Source organism: Crocodylus porosus, unplaced genomic scaffold (genome assembly GCF_001723895.1).
Source record: "Crocodylus porosus isolate Cpor-Errol unplaced genomic scaffold, CroPor_comp1, whole genome shotgun sequence".
Lineage (NCBI taxonomy): Eukaryota > Metazoa > Chordata > Crocodylia > Crocodylidae > Crocodylus > Crocodylus porosus.
Window position 1 is genome coordinate 1,009,010 of NW_017728897.1, and position 20,247 is coordinate 1,029,256.

Below are 20,247 nucleotides of genomic sequence, written 5' to 3' on the forward strand. Positions count from 1 at the left end.
TAGAGAGACATCTATTATTATAAGCACACACACAGGAAAAGAGGATTTGGTATATGAAAGTGTTAATATTATACAGTAGCTTTCCCAAATAAAGGGTGTGCCATTGAACTGGGTACCCTCCCCAGGCTGAGAAAAAGGCCACATACTTAAAAATTTATCATTAGCAATGCTTATTAAGTACACAGGCCTGTCAATCCTGTGGTATTAGTAGACCTCGAACTGCCTAACTCCCTTCATTTACAAGACTAACTGCTGCAGACTGTTGATAGTTGCTTCCCTTTCCCCCTTCTGCCACAGTTAAACAGAGAACAATTTAGCTACCAAGAGGACAGCGGGGCTGAAAGATGCTATATGCAGTTAAGCAGTTCATGCATTTCCCCATTATACAGATAGTTGATGTTTGTTACAATGTGGGTGCATCTACACGTGCGCTTTACAATAACAGACTAATTTGCTGTGCAGTATAGTATCACCATCTACAGGTGCAGCTGTATGAAGTCACATTAAACTAATTTACTCCACCATAAAAACAGTACAGTTAGGGACAGTACTGTCTTACAGTGGAGTAATTAACTAAGATTAAACATATGTGTAGGTGCTAACCACAGGTGTAAATTGTCCAGACAGCCAGGAGCCAGACTCCTGCCTGCCACACAGCTCTGTACTTCATCCTTGTGCCCAGCCAGCCCCTCCACTGCCCAACACCACCATTTGGAGCCTGGGGCCTTTTCAGATATGCCTTTTGTCAAGAATTATTTCAGTTTTACAATAAAAGAACAGGCATTTCCCCTTTTCTCCAGCCTAACACCTTGAAAAAAAAGGCATATATTTAAAACTTGTTTTCTGACATTTACTTTCCCAAAACTGCTGCCACTTGAGAAGGTGGCGATCCTAAGACTTACCTTCGTACATTTCCAAAATGTGCACGGTATCCCCAACCTGCAAAGACAGCTCAACATCTTGGGCAGCATTGTAATTGTAGATTGCTAGAAAAGGAGACAGGAAAAATATAATCATGGGACATGTAATAGAAAGGTAGTAAGATTTTGAGATCTGATATCTTTCAACCTGCTAAATGCAGGACTGGCTTTGGAGAAACACTATAAAAGGTTTTTAAGCCAAGCAAGCCATGTGTCACATTCCCCTCTAGTAGCAGTAGGTCTGCTCATCAATAAGAGTTTACTATTGTTACCAGCTAATGGTATTACTCTTTTAGGACACCTAGCAGAGGCCAAATGTCAGAATTCCCAAATTCAAACCCTGCCTGTCACCTGAGGCAGGTACCAGTTCCAAACCAAATATATGATAAATATCATCATTTACTAACACTTCAGAGAGCCAGCTACAAAGTAAATTCTGCGCAGTACAAGCAGGACAAAGTCAAAGATCATTCATTTTAAAGAGTGCTGATGTTCCGGACCAAGTGCCTAAACCTGCTAATACAGAGAATGGCCACTGCTGTATGGTATAGCATGGCTGAGGGATGTTGGCCGCTGAATGCAAGGCATGCTACCAAAAAAACCCCAAAACGACTCAAATGAGCTAAATGTCAGACCAAGCCAAGGCAAATACCTATGGTATTTAATCAGGAACAGCTTTAGCCCCTTAGGAAAGTGTCACAACATATTCCCTTTGCTCTACACCGTTCTAGAGTTCTCAGAGTCCTGGGACAAAGGACTGACCTTTAAACCAATATAGCTGAACATAGGCAGAAGATTATGCAGAAATGTATGCTTTAAGAATGCCTTATTAATAGGTTTAAGTGAACCAAAATAACTCAATGTAACCGAGTATTATGCTGTGTTTATACCAAAATAAAAGCATCTGCACACCTTTTACACCAGTTTAACCATATAGGCTGAAACTCACATCACATGTTATACCTATATAGCTTATTTACACAGACAAGCTTTTGGTGATGCTTCCTCTCGGGGTAACAACCAACATTTAGATCTTTTGTCATTGCTTGGCTAGCCAGTCCCTGAGAAACTGCCAAAGTACAGTTCACTAGCAGTTCACAGGACACTTAAATTAAAAAAAAAAAAAAAAAAAAAAAAGTTCATTAATTGTCAGGGAATTCACAACATTAAATGCCTGTAATTTCCGTCAATACAAGGTATATTACTTCCTAGCTTAAAGCCAATATAAACAAAGGACTGTGGCTTACCACACCAAAAATTACTACACCAACTCCATCCAGCTTTCTTTAAAGAAAATAATATTGCAACTATAGAAAATACAGGAAATTCACATACCCTGCCCTAAAGCATCTAAAATACATACCGATGACTACCCATGTATTTATTTTCTTATGCTGTGAAGTTAGCATTTCATAGATATTGGGCCAAGCATACTATGGTCGCATCATCTCTAGGATTATGTAGCCTACTACAGTGGGAAAGATTTTCAGTTTAAGAGCTTTAGGTGAATCTGTCCCCTTGACTTAATTGACTTGTAATTCCTTTAACTTCTTTGGGAGTCTCCCTCAGATGTTTTGGCTAAGATTTTAACAAATGAGTACCAGTTTTGAATGGTCTCATTAGAGAGACAATAGAGCCTTAATTTAACTAAAAACACCATTGCAGGCAAATTGGTACAACGTTTACCAGCAGCCACATGACATCAGGGAACACAACACTACTTAGATCTCAACTTTCATGTCCTGAAAATTCCTGCTAGATTCTTCTCTCAGAAAACCAGATCTGATGGAAACTTAGTTTTAACCAAAACACTAAGTCCAGAGTTAGTCACATAGAGCACTTTTACATGTGCTCTAGGGGTAGGGTGAAATGCTTTAATTACAGCAGCTCGTACCCATCCATGAAATTGAAGAATGTGTTTCCTTTGGAAAGAAAAGGAAGGTCCAGCAGGTAGATCAGATGCTTGGATCAAATGCTAGCTCTGTATATACCAAGTTCATAATACCAAGTTCAGGAGGAAAACTGGTCAATATTTGCCTTGATCCAACAAAAAAACCCCCTAAGTATCCTGCCTGTTACATCAAATGTTTCTTCAAGGAACGGTAGAGCTTGGCATAACAGTTCTGTGCTTTGCACTAAGGAAAATCCTGTAAGCCATGCCTTCTGTTCTAGCAAACCTGCTACATCATGAACAGCTACATCATTAAGGCTAAGTAGGGTTGTTGCAAGCCACAGGACAGCTGTGAGATACTACTAGGTGCAGCAAGGATTAGTAAAATGAGTCAAGGTAACAGAATTCTCTCTTGTGAGTCGGTGCTAATCCATAGGGGCTGGGGGGCGAGATTTACTAAAATGGGAGGTGCCGATTTTCACATCAGGTGTAAAACTCTGCAGTCATTAATAATCCTATCACCTTCTTCTATCTCTCACAGTCTGGGTGATAGTCTCCTAATGTTGACATCAATGTTGCATCTTTTTTACGTTGGTCTTGAGGATGTCCCTGAAGCACTTTCTCTGCCCTCCTCTTGAGCGTACATCTTGGCTGAGCTGGGAGAACAAAGCTTGCTTTGGAATGCTGAAGTTGAACATCCAGATGACATGCTGGCCCCAAAAAATTGATATTGGATGATCATCACCTCCATACTCGGGGCGTTTGCTTGCAGGAGAACGCCAACATTGGTGTGTCCGTCTTCCCACCGGATTTGGAAGATCTTCCACAGACCGTGTGGATGGTACTTCTCCAATCGTTTTAGATGTCTCGTGTATGTTGTGCATATCTCAGCTCTGTACAGCAAGGTGAGGATCACAACTGTTTGAAAAACCATAAGCTTAGCTTTGTGTTGAATCCGATGTTGTAATCTTTGAACACCCATTTCCTCAGGTGTCCAAAGGCTGCACTTGCACATTTGAGGCGCTGTTGTATTTCAACCTTCTATGAGAGATGGCTTCTGGATTACCAGAGCCAGGGACTGTTCACTAAATGATGAAATCATGAGCTCTTCTCAGCCAGAATGGCTGACTTGCTCGACTGGAACTTAAACTAAGCTCGCCAAGGGATGGGCAGACAACCACCAGAGCAAACTCACCAAGCATCAACTGCAAAGCCAGCAGGTTAGGATGCTCACGGGAACTTACTCCTACTCCAGCCCAGGAACAGAGCTTCTCCATGAGTACAAGGAAGCCTAGGGCCTCCAATGGTACATTTACGTGCCTGTACACTAATGCTAGGAGTTTGGGGAGTAAACAGGAGGAACCGGTCCTTCTGCTAAACAGAAACGACTACAATCTCATAGGGATCACGGAGACCTGGTGGGACTCCTCCTATGACTGGACTACTGGTATAAAATGGCTATACCCTGTATAGGACAGATCGTGCTGAAAAACAAGGGTGGGAGTGTAGGTCTCTATGTGAAGGAGAGCTACACGTCCCTACAAGCTGAGATTGGCACCCAAGGAGGACAACTAGAGACACTTCGGGTTAGAATACTAGGGGACAGGAGCCTACCACGGACCTCCAAGCCAGGAACAAGTGCTCAACCAAGAATTCTCCAGGAACTGCCTGAAGCTGCACGCTCTCTGTGCATGGTCATTCGTGGAGGACTTCAACTACCTAGACATCCCATGGGATAAGCACTCAGCCAAATCCGATCAGTCACAAAGCTTCCTTACATGCAAGGATGAGCTCTATCTGTCCCAAGAAGTTTATGGGCCAACAAGAAGCAAGAGGCACTGCTGGACCTGGTACTGGTCAAAGGGGATGATCTAGTCAGTGACCTAAGAACTGAAGGGAAGCTGGGAGACAGCAACCACAAGCTGATCACTTCCACTATCCATTGCAAAGCTGGTAAGTCAGCCAGCAATGCAGTCGTCCCCGACTTCAGGAAAGCTGACTTTCATAAGATCAAGACGCTTGTTCTTGAGGCCCTGAGAGGCCATGATTTCACAGAGAGGGGAGTTCATGACAAGTGGTTTGTCCTTAAGGAAGCGATCCTAGAAGCACAAGGGGAATCCATGGAGGACAGGAAACACCACCAAGGATGAGTATACTGCACTGGTCCGCACCTGCAGGGAGCGAACTAGAAAACCTAGGGCTGCAACTGAACTCCATCTGGCTACATGAATCAAGGACAATAAAAGTCCTTCTTCAGATATGTGGGGAGTCAAAGGAAAAACAAGGGCATCACTGGACCCCTGCTAAACCAGCTGGGGCAGCTGACTACCGACACCCAGGAAAAAGCCAATCTGATTAATGATTACTTTGTGTCGGTTTTTCACCAGCCCAAATGGACCACCTTGCCAAACATGTTGTGAGACGACCGGGGTGAAGATGAATATATGCCCACCACTGGCATGGATCTTGTGAGGGAGCATCTTGAGACACTGGATGCCCATAAATCAGTTAATCTGGATAGGTCGCACCCAAGAGTGCTAAAGGAACTGGCAGATATTATAGCGCAGCCACTGGTGAGGATGTTTGAGAACTCGTGGCACTCGGGCAAAGTACCTGAAGATTGGAAAAGGACCAAACGTGGTGTCCATCTTCAAGAAAGGGAGGAAAGACGATGCAGGAAACTACAGACTGATCAGTTTGACCTCAATCCCTAGGAAGATTTTGGAAAAAATTACCAGAGAAACCATCCTTGACAGGCTCACAGGAGGCAACATTCTGAGGGATAGCCAGCACGGGTTTGTTGTGGGTAGGTCCTGCTTGACTAACCTCATTTCCTTCCATGACCAGGTGATACATCACCTGGACAAAAAGGGAAGAGGTTGATATTATATATTTGGACTTTAAAAAAGCCTTTGACCTGGTATCCCATCATGTCCTCATGGAAAAGTTGTGCAACTGTGGCCTCAACTACTACACAGTCTGATGGCTGGGGAACTGGCTCCAAGGTCAGACCCAGAGAGTGGTTGTTGATGGACCGAAATCAACATGGCACTTGGTGACCAGTGTTGTTCCCCAAGGCTCCATTCTTGGACCTGTACTCTTTAATATCCTCATAAAGAATCTGGATACTGGCGTCAAAAGCAGACTGGCCAAGTTCATTGACAACACCCAACTTCGGGAAAAAGAGTACTTCACACTTGATCTGGTGATCCAGGCTGACCTCGATAGGCTTGCAAGATGGGCAGATGAAAACCTAATGACATTCAATACAGAGAAATGCAAGGTGCTCCACCTCGGGAATAAGAACCCGCATCACGCTTATAGGCTCAGCAATGTACCATGACCGAAAGAGACTTAGGAGTCATGATTGACGACAAGCTGACTGTAAGCCACTAATGCAATACTGCAGCTGGCAAAGCGAACAAAACTCTGGCTTGCATCTACCAATGCATCTTGAGCAAGACCCAGGATGCCATCCTCCCACTGTATTTGGCCTTGGTGAGGCCGCAGCTGGAGTACTGCATTCAATTCTGGGCTCCACAATTTAGGAAGGATATGGAGAAGGTTGAAAGAGTCCAGAGGAGAGCCATGCACATGATCAGAGGGCAAGAGAACAGGCCTTATGAAGAGGAGAGGCTGCGAGCTAAGGGACTCTTCAGCCTAGAGAAGCGCAGGCTCGGGGGTGACTTCGTGGCAGCCTATAAGTATATAAGGGGTGTGCATCAGGATCTGGAGAAACACTTGTTCACCAGAGTGTTGCAATTATTTTGCACTTGCTAAGTGCTATAGGTGGCCATGTTCGCATGTGTTTAGTGTTTATGTAACAAGTGCTGGGTGGATGGGAGACTCTGGGGCTGCAGCGTGGAAGCACCATGCAGCTGGAATTTTCCGTACGGGGGTCTCTCAAGGGGAAGTCCAGGGCCTGTCAATAATGTGACAGTCGCTGCTTCAGGCCAATGAGAAAGCGCCACATGTAATTAGACCACCCTGCATCACAGAGAGTATAAAAAACATCGCGCTGTGAACTTTGGGGTTTTTGCACGCCCGACGGAACGTACGGACTGAATCGACTTGGAGCGATCTTCGGCCTGGCCAGCCGGAGGGGAGGACGCCAGACCCGCCTGCATCTCCGGGAAGGGTCGCCGGGATCAACACCAGTGTGAGTGGGTGCTCACTGGTGCACCCAGCATAGTTGATTTTGTTTTGTTTAACCCTTATTAATAAAGTTAAGCCTGACCTTTAAAGCGAGCGTGATCTGCATAAGCCCGACTATCAAAAGATCCCGTCCACACAGAGCACCCCAGGGGATGACAAGGTCCCACAGTCACAAACTCCTGCAAGACCATTTTAGGCTGAACACAAGGAAAACTTCACTGTCTGAGCCCCCAAGGCCTGGAACAGACTCCCCCCAGAGGTGGTGCACACACCTACTCTGGACACTTAAGAAACATCTGGGCATTTATCTTGCTGGGATCCTTTGATCCTAGTTGACTTCCTGCCCCTTGGGCAGGGGGCTGGACCTAATGATCTTACAAGGTTCCTTCTACCTTTAAAGTCTATGAAATCTATGATTTAAATCAATTTGATTTATATCAAATCCACCCCGTCAATGATTGAGGTTGGGATGGTCTTGGTTTTGGCTCGAGTCAGCTGAGGTTAAACAGCTTAAATATCCATTTCGTAGTTTGGCTCCACTCCAGCTAAAAGTTGGTTGGTGGTCAGGTGTAGCATCACAGCAAGGAATATTGAGAAGACTGTTGGAGCCATGATACAGTCTTACTTAACTCCCATTTTAACCTCAAAAGTATGCATGATAGATCCATTACTAAGAACAACCATTTGCATACCCTCATGGAGCAGGCAGAGGATGGTGGCAAATTTCAGTGGGCATCCATACTTCAGAAGGATCCTCCACAACCCTTCTTAGCTGACAGAGTTGAAAGCTTTTGTGAGGTCAAAAGGCAGCCATGTAGAGAGGCTTATGTTGTTCCTGGCATTTCTCCTGCAGCTGGCAAGCTATGAAGATCATGTCAGTTATGCCTCTTTATGTCCTAAACCCAAACAGAAATTCCAGGAGAAGCTCTTCAGCAAGTGGAAGGAGACTCTTCAGGAGGGTTCCCGCAATGATCTTTTCTGTGGTGGACAGCAAGGTGATCCCCCTGTAGTTTCCACAGGGGGATTTGCCTACTCTCTTGCAGTTTGTCACGATCACGGTATCCCTAAGGGTTGTCTGGGATTTCCTCCTCATTCCAGATCCTCAAGATGAGAGTATGAAGTTGTGATGTGACCTCCTCTCCCCCCTGCTGGAAGATTTCCATGGGGATTCCATCCATTCCACATGTTGTTTGAGTGACATAACTGAGCAGATGAGCCAGTTATGTCACTCAAGCCAGTGACATAACTGAGCAGATGAGTTGGTGATCAGTCCAGAAATCATCAGCTCCTGGCATAGCTCAGGTGATGTGGACACCTTTGCAATCCTGGGCATGGACGACGACTCAGTCAATCAGGTGCCAATGCTTAGATCGTGGGTGCTGCCATAATGTCTTGTGGTGTTGGTGATGCTAAGTCCATGTTCTGCACATTCGGTCAATAGGAGGATGCCACTGGAGTTGACCTTTCCTACTCCTTTCTTGCCAATGGTTCTGTTCCAGAGCTTAGAGTCCCTTCCAACTCCAGCACTGAAAAATCACCAAAAAGAATCAGTCCGTCTCTCTCCAGAACGTCAGAAAAGACTTGTTCAAGGATGGTGTAGAACTCCTCCTTGGTGTCAAGAATCGGGGTATACGTACTGATGACAATTGGCTCTCTGACAGTTCAAAACAGACAAACATGAGCCACTCATTCATACTGACAGGTTGGCTTATGAGCTCATTCTTAAAGGCAAAACTAACTCCATGACATTGGCATTCTCCTTCCTGTTTACCCTTCAAGAAGAAAGTATAGCCAATTCCATGTTCTCTGAACTGCCCATCTCCCACTTGACGGGTCTCTCTCAGTGTAGCTACATTGATGCTGTCACCTGAATTTGTGGACCATGACTGCAATGTGGTGCTCTGGGCCTTCACTATTACGACTGTCCATCAGGGTTCTGATGTTCCAGGTCCCAAAAACAATGGTGCATCTTCACCAGTATTTTTGACCACAGTAAAGATGATCCCACTGGACACTGTTTTCTAGTCAGGAAGAAATACAGCCTAATACAGCATTCTATGTTTAGGGCACCTTTTCTAGCCCACTCCCCATGTGGGGTAAACAGAGCAGATCCTGAAGAGGGCTGCTCAGTCACAGTTACAGCTGCCAAATCGCACTCCTGTCTCGTCCATGTACACTGATAACAAGAAGCTTCAGCTTCAACTTGGGCACCCTGGCCAAATTCTAGCTTGGATAAATTTAATTCTTCCTCCTAGAATTTTTTCGACAGTTCCATTTGCTATTATAGATTCAGATGCTAGGGTCAGAAGGGACCTCAACAGATCACTGAGTCTGACCCCCTGCCTGGGCAGGGAAGAGAGTGTTGGGGTCAGATGACCCCAGCCAGATGCCTATCCAGCCTTCTCTTAAAGACCCCCAAGATAAGGGAGTGCACCATCTCCCTTGGAAGCCCACTCCAAATACTGGCCACCCTTACCGTGAAGAAGTTGTTCCTGATATCTAGCCTAAAATCAGCTCTCTGTCAGTTTGTAACCATTGTTCCTTGTTACCCCAAGAGATGCCCAGTGAACAGAGCATCTCGAGTTCCTTGCTGTGTCCCTCTAATGAATTTGTAGGTGGCCGGAAGATCACTTCTCAGCCTTCTCTTGCAGAGGCTGAAGATGTCCAAGTCCCTCAGTCTCTACTCATAGGGCTTGACCTGTAAGCCCCTAACCATATGAGCAGCCCTTCTCTGGACCCTCTCAAGTCTATCAATATCCTTCTTGAAGGATGATGCCCAAAACTGGATGCAGTACTCCAACTGCGGTCTGACCAACGCCACATAGGAGGGGAAGTATTACCTCTTTGGTTCTATAAAAGCTCTCTAATACTAGCATACAGCTGTCACATTTCAGCCAAGAGGTGGCTGCTTTTTAGCAGCATGTATGTTCATACACATTGATTCCAAATGCATACGTTCAGATATTCTGAGTTTCTCTGGAACAAAAGACAATATGTAATGCAAGTCACTATTTATTTCTTTATAAGGAATTGTTTCAGCATCAGACCAAAACAGCTTAAGAGATGCTGGGTGTCTAAAAGGAAGGTGGGTGGGCTCTAGACAATCTTTCCTTTTAAGTTGTGTTTTGAATTGAGCTTTTGGTATTAAAGAGCATATCAGTGAGGGAGGGAGAAAACAAAACCTTCTCTAATCCCTTGTATATGGGGGAAGACTCCAAATGCCAGCAAGTGATGGCTCCAAGTAAGGCATACGCTTCTGCCACTTTTCAAAGAAGGAAGAGCTTTACAGGGACTTGTTTGGCTTTACCAAATTAAGCAAGGGCATGGGGCCACTGTACAGAAAATCTCTTCCCCAACTGTTCTGTGCAAAGTTATGAAAGACATTTTGTTGGCACATTTTCCCCTAGGAGCTTTACTATTTGCAACTGGTGCATCCTGTTCCTTGAAGCTAACCACAATCCATTTACACCAACACAAGCCATTTGTCATTTTTATTGCATGGATTTAAATCAACATATTCTTGAACTTGTAAGAAAAAGAACACTGCACATGTACCAAAACGGTCCGTGACTTGAAAGGAAAATAAACACTTTACGTAAAGCTGAAAAGTGCACTGAAGAAAAAGAATCTGACCCCAAAGTTGCACTAATATTTTATGTTCGACAAAGTAAAAATCTTTCAACTTGGAAATTCAGGTAGGTAGTTTAGTTGCCTTCCATTTTTTGTAATAATAGTCATGCAACATTCCCCTTGAAGTCAAACAGATATAAATCTCAGCTGAGAGTGAGAGGGGGAAAGAATTAAGAGAGGTACTGGGCTTTTTCTGAGGATCACATACTTTGCATGCAATTCTAAGAAATAAACTGCCTAGTTACACATACATAAGAATAAGGAGTGAAGGAGAATTATCATCACTTGATTTGATTAACGGCAGGGAAAGCATTTCCAAATGCGTACAAAGAACCTGTGCAAGTCGTTAAGGGGAGAGGTCAAAGAAGGAAACACCACAGCTGTATTTAATGGAATGATGGATAATTTTATGGCTAGTTACAGCAGCTGTCATTATGTAGATTAAGATGCAGAGAGACAATTCTCATGCTTCAGGATAAAAACATTCCTAACAAGGGTCAGAAAGGAATTCCATTCCCACTCTACACAAATATAATGGATGTGCAAGAATTACAGGTACATGCTTCTCAAGCATCCTGCATTGGTCGTCACTGAAGACAGGATATAAAACTAATCCACGTGGTCAGAGGTGTTTAAAAAAAGAATAATCTAGATTTGTCCAGGGCTCTCCAAGGACTCTGAACTTTCCACAAATAAGGAGGAAGTTAGCATAGTTTGATAACATCACATGCTAGACCACATCAAGCTTTATGTGCGCTATCACAAATAGTCATAAATGGTATTTTTGAGGGGAAGAACAGGTCATTCTATGCAAGGGCCACAAAATGAAACAATACATTCCTGATTTATGATGAGTGGCACCTAGAAAGAGCATAATTCCCCCAAGCCATAAAGAGGTAGAAAACCTGCATTTAAAAGTACACCATTCCCCTATAGTCCAGGAATGCTTTGTGCTCATGAGCTGTCCTTCACATAGTGACCTCAAAAGTACTTTACAAAGGTGATTATTATCCTCTTTTGCATAAAAGGAAATTGAGGCAGTTAAACACTTATGCAAGTTAGTGTGTGGCATAGCTGGGCATGAAAGCTAGGAGTCCCAATTTCTACTTCTGTTTCACCAATTAGAGTACAACTGATTCTCAGACAGTGGATAAAATGTTCTTAAAGAGAAGTTTTATCAAAACATCTGGAAATAAAATATCTGAAGCAGAAATTTTCATGCATCATTTTGAACATAATTCAAAGCAGAAGAAAAATAACCTTTTTACCCAGCAACTTACTTAAAAACATCTAAAATGTAAATTAGACTGTAATTTGTAGCCACTGCACAATCCACTATCCTTCATATGCCTCAAAATAACCCACTCTCCGCCCTTTAAGATGAGGTGATAACAGCTTCTGAACACACCCTAGTTCGTAGAAGGCATGTGTGCCCACACTACTATCTGATAGGACAGGGCTCTGCCTTGCTTTCTATGAACAAAGAACCACATTCAGTCCCTTTACACTGAACAGCCCTAACCTCATTACATCTTTCAACCAGTCACAAACTACTGTACAGAAAGAGAAATATGCGCTTTATATGCTGCACTAGCCATCTAAAGTTAGCATTTGCACTGGAGAGTCCCATTTGGAGAAGGCTGGTATGTTGTCTGTTGCCAAGATTTACCCTAAAAACAGTGGCTTCATTTACAAAACGAGGAACTGCCCAAAGAGTCAATTTGTAACAGGGACAAAGACTTTTTCATCTAAGTAGGGAAACTTCTTTGAAACTGCTCAGGCGCTTAAGTAAAATAGATGAAGATCTTAGCTAGGAGTTGTGTGTCAGAGCTCTGTAAAAATGGTTGTTTGCAACTGTGGGCTATGATGTTTATGCTAAAATTACCAGCCATGGAATAATTAACAATACTGATAGTCACAGTCCCAGTTCAATAAAGTTTTTAAGCACATGCTTATAAAACACTGACTATTTATACTTAAGTAGCCCAATGACTTGGACTAGTTACATGTTTTCAAGTGAAGCACTTTCTTCAATTCTTGCTGTTAGTTTCCAGAATTAGCAACATGCTGAGTTAAACACTACTGTCTCATTGTGGCTGTAAATCATAGGAGGACAGCACACATTACATTTGAGCCATAAGCATGCATGAAGCAACTGGGCTGGAAGGTCACAATGTGCCCTTCTGGTATCATATTCTGCAAGTCTATAAATCCCTGCCCCAACCCGCCATGAAACAACGAGAAAAACCTACAGAACATCACTGCCCTCAATACAACAAAAATACTCTGCCCTAGTGTAATGGTTATCATCAAATCTCCTGCTTCAGGGATTTACCTGATCAGGAAGGAACTTTTTTCCTACAGTATACAACTGGCAGATGAGTCCTGGGATTTTCTACTTTCCTTGGAAATATTAGAAGCTAGCCAATGATAAAGACAGGGTGCTACTCTGCAGAAGCAGAGAGCACCTTCTTTCCTAAACGCTCGACCATTGCGTACTACTCATGTGCACAGATTTTGGGGTGGGGAGGAAATTTTTCACCTCGGTCAAGTCAGACTGGCAGGTACCTTGGGGGTTTGCTCTTTCCTTTGCATCACAGAGAGAGCATACAATTATTCGGGCATCTCTCATTTCATTTCATTGATTCTTGGGGGCTTGTGCAATAATGCCACGTAATTTTTCCATGTGAAACACCACTTCGGTTCTCCTGAGGACCGACATGCTTTAGTGTGGTCCAACTCACTGGAATCAATGTAGAGGTAACAGCATGAAATTTCATGGTCTGCCTGCAATATACAGGTGGGAAATTTGCTGATGCAGGTCAGGTCAAGATTGAAAACCTGCTACTGCTAGGACCATAAGTGGTACAACCTGTACTGGTCAACACTGAGTGCTGGGTGGTGGTTAATTAACCTGGCAACCTCAGGAACTGCCAAAGGCTTCAGGCAGATGAGTGCCTGAGGAGGGTAGTGGAACCCTTGACGGAGGACATGCCATCAAAAGATAGCATAACCACACAGTGATTCCTGCCAATGGCATCCACACAGGTCAGATTGGATGGCAACCAATATAGGAGAAGAGCCCCAAAAGGCAGGCAGACAGAAGACCTCCTCTGCACTGGCAACTCCTACAGCATAGCTGGTTCCAAACATATTGTCTCCTGCTCTTCCTCTGGACCAAGCTAGGGTAGCTAAGAGGAGGATGCTGATACAAGGACAAAGCACCGCCTCCATATCAACCACCCAGGCTATTGTAGTCACACCACATGAAGACGACCATCCTTTCTGGCAGCACGGGCACAACACAAGAGGTGGCAGTTACATGTTATAAGCTCTCACTTGATTAGCATAGAGGAGGGCGCCATGGGTCACCTTTGATGGTGGGAGGAATCATTGCATTGCACTGGTCAGCTACCACCCGCCATAATGCTGGGCAGCCCACAGACAGTCAGGTGCTGATCCACCATAGTCTGCCTCATTGGGTGCACAGGGCTAAGCCAGGAGCTGAAAAGCTGCTGGAAATCTCACACCTGGCAAAAAATGAGAAATCAAGAACTTTCTGACCTGGAAGCTGAAGCATCAGGACCATGTGTCCTGGTCTGACAGACGATGAAGACCTACAATACACGAGCAGCATACGGAAATCAGTTTTGATTGACCATGAGCTGTACGAACTCAACACTGACACTGCAGCACTCCAAGAAACTAGACTTGCAGATTCTGGTTCTATCCAAGACACCAATTACACCTTCTTTTGTGAAGGTAAAAGTGCTGAAGAAAACAGTCTGCATAACATCAGTTTCACTGTGAGCAACAAGGTGGCAAAGCTTACAGAAACACCCATTGGAAAGTCAGAGCACATCATCTCACTTAGACTTCAGATGACCGTTGGCTTTCTGAACATCAAACTCCAGCCCCGAGGAGAAGGATAAGTTTTATGACACTCTGCACTAAGTTGTCAAAGGAATACCATCAACTGAGCAACTATTCCTCCTCAGAGATTTCAATGCAAGAGTCAGCACAAACAACTATTCATGGCAAGATTGCCTAGGACATTTTGCTGATGGCAAATAAAAACAGCCGACAACTTCTTGAATTCTATGCCCCAAACCAACTGTGTATTAACAATTCATATTTTGCTGAGAAGGATGGCCACAAATCGTCATGGCAACATTCACAATCAGGCCACTGGCACCAACTAGACCATGTTATTGTTAGGAGGAAATATTTATCTGTGGTGCAGAAGACCGCTCCCTGATCATTAGCGAAGTGAAAGTTGCAGGCAATAACCTACAGAGTAAAACCTAGGAGCAAGCCCAAAATCAATACCACTAACAGCAAGAACCAGAAGAAACGCCAAGAGTTTGTGAAGGCTTTCAAACTCGACATGTTTGGGAAGTCACTACCAAAGGTGAGAGGAAATTTGGGAAGGATTAAGAACTGCAATACATGAAACAGCTAGCGCTACATTTGAGGAAAAGAGTCTGTCCAGTAAGGACTGGTTCAAAGAAAATTCAGAATTATTACCTCTCATCAACATCAAGAACACAGCCCATCTGGAACATAAGAAGCCAGAGAGCACCAAAGTGAGACTCTGACAGGCAAATAAAGTACAGAGAGCAACTAGACACTGTGCAAATCAGTACCAAACTAATCTTTGTGATGAGATACATGACTTTTAGGTTTCCTGAAGCTGATGATGGTCTGAAAAAAAAAGTTCTAGGCCCTACTGTCAACAAGGTTGCCCACCAACAATGACTACCAACCGCTCACTGGATGAAGAACTTAACGTTCACATCAGAAAGGCTACCACTACCTTCAGCAGACTGACTAAAAGAGCACGGAACAACTAAAAAAAACCCCAAAAAACTTACCATCAAGACCAAAATGCTAGTGTACAAAGCTTGCGAACTCAGCAGTCATGTACAGTGGGGAAACACAGGACAACCTATGCCCACCAAGAGAGAAGGTAAAGCAGCTTCCACCTGCACTGTTCATGCTGCATACTCAGTATTGAATGGCAAGATAAAGTTACCAATGCAAAGGTTCTTCAAAGGGCAAATTTACCAAGTGTGACAGCCATACTCAAACAGTGACAACTGCGCTGGCTACGCCATCTGAGCAAATTGGAAGATGAATATATACCCAAGGACACGCTATATGGGGAACTAGTGGAGGGAACAAGAACAACAGAACGTCCTAAGCTTCACTACAAAGACACATGCTAATGAAATATGAAGGCACCTGGAATTGATCCTGACCAATGGGAAGACTTGGCAAGTGGCTAAAACAAGTGGCATCATTGTGTCCACAACAGGAACTGGCTCCAACTGCTTGAAGAGAAAAGAGTCCATAGGAAGCAAGCAGCTGTCAAGGCACCCAATCATGACACACACACTTGCAACCTCTGCCACAGATCATGAAAAATCTTGGATTAGACTATTCAGTCACCATGAGACACTGCATAGCATCTATGTCATAGGCTGCAATATCCACTGTCTCTCACAGATGAAAGGATGCCAAGTAATCTAATGGTTCCTTTTGGCCTTGTAGTCTGCAAAACTTCTCAGAGCAAAACCAACTCTAAAAAAAAAAAATAAAAAAGTGAAAAACACACACTGTGACCCAGAATATCAGTTCATTAGAAACAAAAGAAAACCCATGGCCTGATCTGAACCCTGATAATATGAATGGAAGCATTTTAATTTATTTCAGTGGGCTGTGATCAAGCCCCCACAGGCCGCTGAGATGACTCAGGACTGATAAAATAAAGGGCTCTGCTGATCACATAGGGAAAAAAAAAGAACTACCACCTTGTGCCTTACAAAGCCACACTCATCATCATTCCTTCAGTTATTTATTGACAAGTGTTTGCTTTCAGCCACATTACAGGAATGGGTCAGTTCCTGTGTTCAGACTGTTTGCCTTCACTGCAGCATAGTGTAGTGATGCTCACTTTGGTTTCTGAAATTGCTAGCTCAAGCACTGGTAGCAATCTTGACACAGAAGCGTGCAACTCAGCACAGGCTAAATTTATACGGCCAAGAACTTAGCTTGGATAGCAAGGTACAATGACGTGATTTCTGCTAACTATAGCATAGACGTATCTCAATTTCACTGACATACATTTGGAATAACTGCACAGACACTGGACTCTACGTATATTTTGGAGTCATTGGGTATAGAAATGGCTGTTGAACTCTGATGCTGCTCAAAAGCTGATTTGGTTTTCACCAGGCTATTTGATATTTATGAATAGACTTATTATGTAAACAGTTAACTCTGGGATCAAGTTAGATGGAATTTTTAAATCCCTCTTATTTTACTACTAAATGCATATTTTAAGTAGCTCAAAGGCTTGTCCAGACAGAAGAACTTTATAGTCACAGTCCTCCTCCCTCCCCCTCACAACTATCCTGAAAGAACAAGCTGCCAAGAGAATCCAGTATAGGAAAACAGCCAACAAACAAAACTCCAAATGCCATTTGACAGCAGTTATTACGACTTAATGTGGCATTTGTATAGATAACCTGAAAAAGTCTAACCCATTATAGTTCCCATCAACTTCAATGCAGCCACAATTTCACCTTCACTAATTTTATAGCAAGTTGAATCTTTCTATAGCTCTGAAGGTTTATGATAATCCAGTCTGATCTCCCGCATAATACAAACTGTAGGATTTTACCCAGCATTTCCAATTTGCTTTCCCCCCACACCTACAACATTTCACTGAAGAATTTAAAGCTTTGCTGGTTTAACACAATAACTCTTTATATCATTTTGTTGCATGTATGCACAATCACAATGCAAAGAAGAAAGCAATGTTACCCAGGTGCAAGCGTGTTTGGGTTGTTTTTTGGGGTTTTTTTAGAAAGGTAACATGTAAAAAGGAAATGTATGGTTAGATCTATTACTTCGCCAAATTCTTAATTTCCTTTTGTTGCTTGCACTGTGAAATGTACTAGAGATTTTAGGCTTAGATAAAATAATTAGCAGACTTGGCTTATACCTGGAATATCAGTGTACACACAGTTGCAGCTGCATGTGAAGGTCTACACTCCTCCTGACTGTGTCAAGTTTGACTCAAGGCATTGCAACTTCAAAATAATTCTTCACACTTAGGAGGGAGTTGCATGCAGGCCCCCAAATCAAAGGAAAGTCCATTTAACCTGGCTACTCACTCCCATTTGTCCCCCTATCTAGAAAAGAATTTAGAACAAGAAAGTAGTTGTCTCTCCAGTCAGATGGAGAAGTGGAAGCCTGAGGAGAAGAAGTAGCTGAAGTCACACAGCAAGTCAGTGGCAGAGCAGGGAAGGGACCCCCCCAGGGACAAGGTACCACTTTTTTAAGAAGGACTAACTAAACTGACAATATTTCTATAAATTATTTAGGACAGCTGATCTGGAAAGTTTCCCACAACCAGCTGAGGAATAAAACCATAAATGGACACTCCTTTTTAAGGGTTAAATTTTCAAACTTTGAACTAAACTTTGGAAACAGACTTATCTACTCAGTGGGTTGTTCCAAAACCCTGGCTTCCAACCCTGAGGTTTCAAAACTCAGATCCAGAGTTTTAGTTTGATCCTAGGTTTGCAGCTTGTTCTGAATGCCTTTCCTTGGCAGTAGCTCATGTGTCTCCACATCATCTTTACCTTGCAAAAGCTTCTTTTCCTGGAAAGAATCTATTTCATTAGTGTTAAACTTGTTCCCTACTGAGCCTCATCTCAGATTTTTTTCCTTAACAAAAATGCTTTAGCAGACATTTTGGCTGCTGGTTAAGAGGCAATAACTAAAAAGAAAATAAGTGATAGCCAACACCCCCATCCCAGCTTAATTCAGTTCCCATTCCTCTGGGAAGTCTCTTCCCTTATCTCTGCATCACCCAAGACTCAAACAATATAACTGGTGTCTGACAATAAACTCAGTAGCTCCAGAATGAATGAAGGGAGAGTTTATGAATGGCCACATCCTGCCTACTGAGTTGAAAGAGCCATATTATGTAGAGTCATTGATCACTGGTAAAGATATGCATAAGGTTTTTCCACAGTACAGCATGCCTATAATGAGCAATGCCTTCCCGCATGTGCCAGTAAACTTCAGAAAAAGCAATGGTTAACACACAAAGGGTGATCTATGAGAAGATACAATTTTTATATTATGTTTATGTATGTATTATCATCTTTATAACATTCAATGAGCCATGTGTACAGGGCTGGGAAGGTAGAGTTCCAACTGTGATAATCTGGAGCTCAGATTAGTAAATCTCTTCACATTTTAGCCCATTTTCATCCTTTGACCCTGTTGGGAAAGTCAACAGCAGAATTAAAGGATTAAAAACTAATGCTTTAGATTAGACACACTAATCACTGAGTATTATTGTCACTTGCCTCTAATGCCCACAAGATTCTTTGCAACCAAATGTCTATACCAGTGGTTTTCAACCTGTGGTCTATGGACCACTGGGGGTCCACAGACTATGTCTAAGGGGTCTGTGAAAGATGATTATAACCAATCAAAAGTATGTGAATACCCAAATTTACAACCCAAAGGGGGTCCTAGTGGTATATGGAATGTAGCTTCAAGGGGCCAGCAGTGGGATTACCCAGTCTCTCCCCCGATGCCCTGTGCATGTGGTTTGTGGTAGTCGGCAGTTGTCGTTCTCCCTGCTAGCTGTGAGCAAGTGAGTTAATGAATCCTGTTCCTAATATAGATAAAGTTGTTTACCACCCCACCAGTCTCTGCTGAATGGCAACTTGAGGACAGAATCGCAAAGGCATAGAGGTCGGAGTACCCCATCCCAAGAGCCCAAAGGCATTAAGTAAACATTATAGTCCACATCTCCATTCAAAATTTCCAGAGGGGTCCGTACATCCATTCAAAATGTGTTAAGGGTCTGCAAATGAAAAAAAAAAGTTGAAAACCACTGGCCTATACCATAACTACTCAGCAGTTACGTAGCCACTATATGGTGACAATTGCTTATCATACTGATCATAATTGTTAAACTATTATTTTGTGCTCACTTACCTAATAGCTGTATCTACCTGTTGTCTCATCTTTTGTGCGTGTGCATGCACACACATATGTATGTAGAAATGTGCAATAGATGACATGTTCAAGATCAACAGATCCTGTGTCCATTCTTTTTACTAATGAATTTTAATAGGAACTGAGCATCCAAATACCATCAACAGCTTTGAGTATCTTAACCTAAACAAATCATAATCAACCACACAGTTACCACAAGGGGTAGTAATTTGGGCCTTAAAACAATGCAAACAAAAAACCAAGGAACTTGATGGCTTAAATGAAACTAACTTTAAGTTGTAGAAACTCAAAGCAAAACACATCACATCAATATAACTTATTAGCTTCACTTGTTTCCCTTCCACAACTCAGAAATGGCCTAAAAGCTGCCTTGATCATTTTGCAGTCTCAGCCGATGTGTGTACACTCAGAGACACACTTTTCTGAGGCCAATGTGAACTCATGCCAACCTTCAACAAGGACTGAACTTTTATGGTTGAGCAGCAATCAAACCAATTTCAACTCAGAGTTTAAACATGGAAACACTTACGGACCTCTTTCTTCCTACCAGAACCATGGTGCCACTCTAACACACCCTGCTTGTGACTATCAAGTGGAAATACA

The 20,247-nt window shown here is 43.0% G+C and overlaps 1 protein-coding gene across 1 annotated transcript in view; it reads right to left on the reverse strand.

Moving 5' to 3' along the window:
• DOCK5 (dedicator of cytokinesis 5) overlaps nt 1-20,247 on the reverse strand; it is a 127,812-nt gene that overhangs the window by 94,556 nt on the left and 13,009 nt on the right. Inside the window, exon 2 of the mRNA XM_019556563.1 lies at nt 903-986. Within this exon, the coding sequence (XP_019412108.1) occupies nt 903-986 (84 nt within the window). The remainder of the gene's footprint in view (nt 1-902; nt 987-20,247) is intronic.